The 8653-nt window shown below is 39.4% G+C and overlaps 1 protein-coding gene across 1 annotated transcript; it reads left to right on the forward strand.

The window, feature by feature from the left end:
* The first annotated feature begins 1107 nt into the window (after nucleotides 1-1107).
* Nucleotides 1108-3379, forward strand: LOC145028712 (uncharacterized). The gene is made up of 2 exons (XM_078977474.1): nucleotides 1108-1407; nucleotides 3335-3379. Exons 1-2 carry the CDS (start codon nucleotides 1108-1110, stop codon nucleotides 3377-3379), a joined length of 345 nt encoding a protein of 114 aa, XP_078833600.1.
* The last annotated feature ends 5274 nt before the right edge of the window (nucleotides 3380-8653 follow it).

Below are 8653 nucleotides of genomic sequence, written 5' to 3' on the forward strand. Positions count from 1 at the left end.
CCACGTTATATATTATGCATCAAGGACTTTGGAAAGCGCGCAAGCAAACTACTCCACCACTGAAAAAGAGCTGCTGTCAATTGTTTTTGCACTGGAAAAATTCAGACAGTATTTGTTGGGCACAAAAGTCATAATCTTTTCGGATCACGTAGCCCTTCGTTAGCTTCTTGACAAAAGGACTCCTAGCCAAGGTTGATTAGATGGATTTTACTGCTACATGAATTCGATATAGAGATTAGGGACAAAAGTAGGAGACAAAATTTGGTAGCTAATCACTTGAGCCAACTCACCCCACCTGAAGACACGACATTGATCCACGAAACATTTCCTGACGAGCATCTATTCGCTATTCAGAACCCTCCTTGGTTTGCAGATATTGTGAACTATCTGGTCTCTTGAGAACTCCCTTCAGATCTCACCCGAGCCCAGAAAGATAAAAACAAGAAGGAGGCTAAAAGATATGTTTGGGACGAGCCGTATCTATGGAAACACTGTGCTGATCAGGTGATTAGAAGATGTGTACCTCAAGATGAGGTCAAGTCAATCCTGAATTTCTGCCATTCAGAAGCTTGTGGAGGGCATTATGGTCCGCAACGAACCGCACACAAGGTCTTGGACAGTGGTCTTTATTGGCCTCATATTTTTCGCGACTCTTTCCTATTTTGCAAAACCTGTGAAAGATGTCAAATGACTGGGTCTTTGACATCTCATCATTAGATGCCGCTTACTGCAATCTTAATATGTGAAATCTTTGACGTTTGGGGTATAGATTTTATGGGTCCGTTCTTGCCTTCTTTCAGGTTTGTGTATATCCTACTTGCTGTGGATTACGTGTCCAAATGGGTCGAGGGAAAAGCTACACAGACCGATGATGCCAAGGTTGTGGTTGATTTTGTCAAGACAAATATATTTGCTAGGTTTGGGACACCAAAAGCCATTATTAGTGATCGGGGTATGCATTTCTTCAATCGCACCCTCGAAGTCGTCCTTAAGAAATATGGTGTCACACATCGGGTATCCATAACATATCACCCGCAAACCAATAGACAGGATGAAGCTTCAAACAGATAGATCAAGGGCATTATAGAGAAAACCATCAATCCGGTTATGAAAGATTGGAGTATTCGTTTAGATGACGCGTTATGGGTTCACCGGACAACATACAAGACTTCTATCGGTATGTCACCATATCGAATAGTTTTTGGCAAACCTTGTCGATTACCGGTCAAATTGGAGCATCAAGCATATTGGGCTGTCAAGAATCTGAATATGAGCATGAATGAGGCTGGTAAGAAAAGAAAATTGGATATTCAAGAGTTGGAAGAAATCAGGAATGATGCTTACGAGAACGAGAAAATCTATAAGGAAAAGACGAAAGCGTTTCACGATAAGATGATCTCGCGAAAGGTATTTACTACCGGTCAAAAGGTACTCTTATAGCATTCTTGTTTCAAACTTATTTCTGGTAAATTGAGGTCTCGTTGGGTGGGGCCTTTTGTTGTTACTAACGTGTTCGATCATGGTGCTATACAAATTAAGAGTGAACAAACAGGAAAAATCTTTAAGGTGAATGGCCATCGTCTCAAACCATTTTACGAAGGGTTCCAAGTCACAAATGAATAAGTGGAGGTAGTCAAGGTCCCGACTTACCGAAACTAAGGGAACCAAGTAACAATGTCGAGCCAACAACAGTAAAAACGGACAGCTTGCCGGGAGGCAACCCGAGCACTTGTTTTAATTTTAATTTTGCAACTTGTTCATAATTTCTGTGTGCTTTTAGTTTTTTTTGGGTGCTTCTTTTTAATTGAATCGTGTTTTAAAATAAAAAGGAATAGAGAGATTTTGTAAAAAGATGAAAAATAAGGTTATGGTGGAACCTATGACCGCTAGACCAGTCCTTGCGATCGCAGGTTATACAGATTAGGGTCGCAGCTCGCCATAGGAGTTTTTTTGGGAAATTTTTCACATAAATAGCAAACCTGCAATCGCAGGTTCTCCCCTTGCGATCACAGGTATCAGTTTTTTTTGCCCAAGACGGGTTTGCACATTTTTAAAAATGATTCGAACACTATTTACCAAACCTGCGATCGCAGGTCCTGTCCTTGCGATCGCATGTATCATTTTTATTGAGTTTTTGACCGTTACAAACATCGAGAAAGGGACAACGGCTATATTTGACCAATCTGCGATCGCAGGTCCTCCCCTTGCGGTCGCAGGTTTCGATTTCCCTATAAATATTGGTCGCAGGCCTCATTTGTTACCACCACATTTTAAAAACACTCTTTGAAATCTTTTTTTTTTCGAGTTCTTTCACCACAAACACCGAAATCGTTCGTTTTTCGTCCAAATCAAGAAAAAAAGGTATCATTCTCTTCTATTTTACTCCTACAGCATCTTACGGTAACTAAATCACGTTTTCACGGTTGAAATTCTCCAAAAATCTTATTTTGTTCATCTTGAAATTTGAATTTTTGCGATTTCTTTTTCAGATCTACGTTCTGTTACTTATCCGTAGGCCACGAAAGGTAGAAACGTTTGCTCACGACGCAATTTAGAAGAGATTCATCCGAACGGAATTTCAAAAATCAAAAAAATTTTCAGCACAAAAAATATATTGTTGCTCAGCGCACAGTCAGGTATTTTCGTTCTGACACTGGATATCTGTTTTTGTTTATATATTCGTGCGGTCGTTTGGGAGTAGTTAGAAATACTTATTTTAATATTACTATTATTTTTACCTGGAAATTGTGCCTACCTTGTCCCAATCCACCTTGAAAAATGGCCCCTCGACCATCTCGTTCATGCAGACAGGTTAAAGCTCCATAGTCGTCATACACAGTCCAGGTGGACAATGTCACTCTAGACTTAGGTTCACAGGTCGCACTTGACTATTACCAATGGCTCCTTGACCGCGAGATTTTGCCACAGGCCTGGGCCCCTAGCCGCTCACTCATGCGGGAACTCCATATTCATGATGGTGTTCACACTCTTTTTGCCAATATTGGCTGGGAGCGCCTATTATCTGCGGATTTTGCCACTTGTCCTCTACTGACCCGAGAGTTTTTGGCTACTCTTAGTGAGGTGAATCATGAGGGAAACATAGCTTTTCGTATCTTTAACACCCCTCACACTATTCACGTCGACCAGTTATGTACTTTTTTCCATACCCCTATCACCAGTTTATCCTAGCCCACCACCCTTTTGACGTCCGTGAGTTTTGCTACTCCATTACCGGTCTACCGTCTTACGATGCGACCTCATCCGTACAGACCAGTATTATGCACATGTCCTCAAAATTGCATTGAAAATTATATGCAATATTATTTATGCACAGCTTGAAACTACGAAAGCCGGAAAAGCCGAGCTTTTTCTTTTTTGATGCATGATCACCGGGTCGCACCGCCTGCATTTTGGTGATGTTATCATCAAACGTTTCCATAGAGTTATCTCCCTTCGCACCCGCGCTGCAATTCGTTGTGGTGGTTTGAATTCTGTCATTGCTCGCGTCCTCGCGGTGCCATCTCCTCCGGGGTATACCTTTTTTGCGGGTGATTCTTTCTGTTTGACCCTGCAGACCCTTAGGTCTATGCACATGCATCGTCCTACCCTAGGCGGGCATGTTTGGATGCTGGGTTGCTCCCTTTATTTCAAGGTCATTGGACCTGATGACATAGCTCTCGCTGAACCCATTAGCGAGATTGAGTGGGTGCTCTGTTCGAACATCCAATTACCACCTCGCCCATGTAGGGAACCGCATGCACAGTCTGATCGACCATCTTCATCCACTCAGCACCCAGACTATGCAGATGCCACACCTATATCCTTTACCCAACCCGATCCTATGTAGACTGATTTTCAGGATCAACGCCCACCCACTCAGCCATCTCACCCTCACCCCAACTCCCCTTTCACTTACCAGCATTACCTTGACCTTCGTGGGGATATTGCTTCCCTTCAGCAGACGATGATTGGTCTTTGCCTTGACTATCAACAATATAACACTCAGGTTACCGACTATCGTAATGAGCTCTTAGGTCTGTGCAACGATTTTGATGATTTCCGCGACTGGTTCTTCCGTCGCTATGATCCACCGTCCGAGTAGTCATTTTCCACTCCTCCCTAAGCATTGAGGACACTGCTTAATTTTAAGCTTGGGGAGGGGATTTCTTATCTTTCTGTAAAAAGTTTTTGTTTAAAAAAAAATTCATTTATGTTTTTTTTAATTGTCATCTTATTTCTTCTTAGTTTTATTTATTTATTTTTATTCTGTGTAAATTTTTTTTCCTAGATGATGACGATCTTTACATATGATGGCTCCATGAGGTGGGATATTGAAAATTGAAAATGAAAAAAATCCAAAGCGACTTGATTGTTATTGGAAGTGTAGAATCAGCTGTCATAACCAGGGGATCCAAGACACCATGATTCGAGACCCCGACCTTAGATAATAAAAAAATAGCGTACTAAAACGTTTTTTGGGCAATAATAATAGCTCTAGGATAATTTGCTTATTAATGTTTAAAAAGAATCTTTATCGGCAACTCTAAACCCACAGATCATGACCCTATTTGTTGACGCGTTACGCTTGCGGTAATAGAGAGCTTAAGTATCAAATCCACACAGTCAAAATGAAGAAAGGGTACAACGTTATATCTAGTACCCAAATGAAAGAATTTCAAGCACTCAATTGAAGAAACTTCAAGAAATTCCAAAAATAAAAAGATTGAAGAAATCAAGTTCAAAACGAAGTATAAAATCAAAGTTCAATCAAGTCAGAAGTCGTTCCAAAGTTACATCTGGCGAATAAAGAACTGTGTGATATGATACTTGTGGCTCTCGAAAAAAGTGAAACCCTAGAGCTCGGGCTCCTACGGGGGTTGGCCCTTGCTGCTTCGGCGAAAGCTGATTTAGTTGTGCGGGTTCTTTAGGATGCATCGATTCTGATTCTTGGCCATCTAGTCTTAAGGACATGAGATCCGGATTATGTTATTTTCGCTCATAAAATTAATTAAGGTGCAAAGTTTAAATAAAACTAGAGTTGGATTATTGTGTTAGATCGTTTTGTGGCCTTCCTTATCTTGGGAGTCTGTGATACAAGAAAGATAGCAGGATGGTTGTTTTGGTGTTAGTGATTGGAGCTCAGTATCGATGTAAAGTCTGAGCGTAAAAGAAAAAAATTATAAAAATGAAAAATTATAAAGAAAATGAAGCATGTTTCATTTTAGTTGTTTGTTTTTCATTTGCATATCATTTTAGTCATTATTCATTTTCTTCATCTTGCATGCATGTCTTATGTTTAACTTTGGTATTTCTTATTACTTAAGTTTTTGTTTTAGTAAACGTGTGTCTAGGTTGTTCCATTATTGCTTTTAGCCCCAATTCTGTTTTCATAGTTATCGTTTCCTTACTTGAGGGCAAGTAAGGTGTAAGCTTGGGGAGGTTTGTTAGATGCATTTTATATGCATCTTCTAGCACGATTTCCTACATATTTCGTTATAAAAAGTTAATTAATTCCCGATTATTTTTATGTATTTTTTGTTTCATGATTATTTTGAAGAATGCTTGTACTGCTCACGTTTATTATGATTTTTTCAGGACCATTTGGAGCAAATGGATGATTGCGCATGTTCAGGATGCTTTCGTGGATGCTTAGGAGCTTAATTGGAGTCTAGACCAAGGAAGGATACCGGGAAATAATCAAGAACTGCTTGGAAGGAGGAACGACGATCAAAAGAGCCAAAAGGAGTAACTTGCGATCGCAAGTCCAGTCCTTGCGATCGTAGGTATGTCCTTGAGATCGTAGGTTGCCTTCGTAGATTTGTCAATCCAAAAAAATTCATCAGTAGAAAAAAAGAGATACCTGCGATTGCAGGTACAGTCCTTCCGGTCGCAGGTTGGTCAATTTGCATCGAAATAGCAATGTACTTCATTAAAAAAATCCCGCGACGTACTTTTGGGTGATACATGCGATCGCAAATATACCCCTTGCGATCGCAGGTGCGGTGTTTTGATAGCTAGACGTATAAATACTGCCTGATACTCTTCCAGTAACCCTAATTGGCGATTCCTGGCGATTCAGAGGTGATTTTCAGAGGTTTCCAAGTGAAGAACGTAGATCTAAAGGAGACGATTCGATTTTCATTTGTAGTTTAGTAAGATTTATCGTTTAGGCTCTATTTCCACCGTTTATAATTCGTTTTTAGCCATGTCTGGCTAAAAACTCAGATTTCAGTTTCGCAAGACGTAACCTTTTCGAATGATTAATCATTAAGCAATACGATTGACTATGATTATTGTTTAGTTTGATCAATTATGTGTTAATTGAATGTCTGATTTTGATTTCAGTTTCAGTTGGCCACTTAAATTGTTTGTAAATCATTCTAGTCATCTAATTGTTTAGATCCGTAATTGTGTATACTAATTAGTAAAAAGTGACAAGTATTAGGTTAATTCAAGATTAGGGTTAATTCTGATATGAATTGTTCAAACAAGTTTTAACGCCTCCGAGCTTATGAGAGGTATTGAATTTTATTGGGAATTACACTGTGTCTAATGCAACTTTTCTTTGTTAATCAAGAGCTTGTTTGGTTAATTCAGTAAAAAGTTAGGTTTAATTTGAAGAAATTATTTTGATTAAACTAATCTTTGTAACAAAGGTCATTAGAGCTTATTAATGAATCTTAGTACCAGTTTAAACAAGTGCATAGTCAATTATTGTGTTGAAGATTAATTATATGATTAGGGGTGTCGCTGCGAAACTGAAATTGCTTTCTCTCATTTGAATTTTCATTACTTTAAATTTAGTCCTTTTCTTGTCATTTTCAATCTTTGTTAGTTTAATTTTCAAAAACAACCCCCCCTTTTATGTTTATCACATTCATCAAGAATCGTTTCACACCTTGTGCAAAGAGGTGTAAACATTAGTACGTGTCCCTGAGGATTCGGTCCTACTTAGCTGTACTACCTGTTAGTGCAATAAAGCAGTTTATTTTATACTTTTATTTGTTTAAATCATGTACGATAGCGGTTCTAACAGTACGCTTAGCGTACTATGTATAATTGGTCATGGAGGGACAACACGTACGATGGGCGTACGTGAAGGATGTCTAAAACCCTAATTTCCAAACTTAAGGCCTATTTAAACATCCTTAAGCCTCTTGGACCTAACCCTAGATAGCCTTCACAACCTTATTTCGCCCTTCTACTCCAAAGAGGGTTTGTGAGATCATTTTTGACCTTAGATAGTGCATTTGTGGCCATTTTAGTGTACGTTCAAGAAGGATAAGTTGTCAAGCAAGCTTGCAGTGACATTAGGCTTCAAGAATGTGCATCTAGATCGCCTTGAGGACCTTCTGGAGGTATAAATCTTTGATCTTTTCATCCTATTCATTAGATCTAGTTAGGGTTTTCTAGTTTTGTCCCTTTTGTTGGTTTTAGACCTCCTCTTGTGAGTTGAGCAACTCCAGAGGCCGAAAAGGTTAGATCAGAGGTCCTTTGGTTCATTCATAAAATAAAAATGAAGTCTTGATTGGTGTTTTGACCTCATGCATGGATTAAGAACCTTAAAAAGGTCTTAATGAGTTGTTGGGAACATATGAGACACGCAAAGGCATAAAGTTGCCAACTTTATGCCCTAGGCCATCCTAATAAGTTTAGATCTGACTATTGGATGTGAGAAAATCAAGTATTATGCACTTAATGGAGAAAGTGCTTAATCTGTTAGTACATTGAGCATAACCTCAGCATACGCAACGCGTAAGCCCCATGGACTCAATACGTTGTGCGTACTAGGGTGGTACGCTAAGCGTATGCACAACAGTTGGACTTGGAATTTGTTTTGGGTCTATGAGCTTTTGGGCCTAAATTAGTTATTGGGCCTAGTCATGTTTTGGGATTAGTGGATCAATTTATCTGTTTTGGGCCATGGATGTTATGATTAGGCCTTATTGGGCCTTGAGGCCCATTAATGATTTTGAATAAGGACTTTGGGCCCATTAACTAAGGAAAACCTTTTGGGCCATTGGGAAACGACTTGAAGTTTTGGTATTTCAATTGGATTGTTTTTAGCCCTAACCTTGGGTAATGTTATCTTGGTTCAGCACGGGAGGTTACAGAAAGTTAGGAGAGCACCTTTTGGATTCTTCAGACAGAAGTTAATCTTCTCACCATACCAATGGCTCTATGGCATCAAGGCCGGCGAATTTAATGTTATACGGATTGATAATTGGTTATTTGATATGTCTCTAGGACATTTGTATGAAAGACCGTGGGAGGTTCCCGTGGGAGTATATTAAGACCTTGAGGAGGTTCCCATGGCATCTAGTATCAGTCCTTGGAGAGTTTCCATGGATTCTTTGTATGTTTATTTGTTTAGTTCGTATGATATATTCATGAACTGTGTAGACCACGTGGGGGTTCCAACAGAAATTAGCCAAGATCACGTGGGGGTTCCAGTGGTGGCTAGTCAAGACCACGTAGGGGTTTCCCGTGGTTTCTCTATTGTACATGCAATGTATCCAAGACTTACAATCTTAGATTTAGCATATTATAAACTGAAATTAGGGTTTAGAGAATTACCTTTGATTGTTATGTAGCAATAAAAATCTCAAATCCTCCTTGTAATGACTTTAGAAAGCTTAGAGTCACAAGTGTC

This window comes from Lactuca saligna, chromosome 2 (assembly GCF_052625555.1).
Source record: "Lactuca saligna cultivar CGN05327 chromosome 2, ASM5262555v1, whole genome shotgun sequence".
Taxonomy (NCBI): domain Eukaryota; kingdom Viridiplantae; phylum Streptophyta; class Magnoliopsida; order Asterales; family Asteraceae; genus Lactuca; species Lactuca saligna.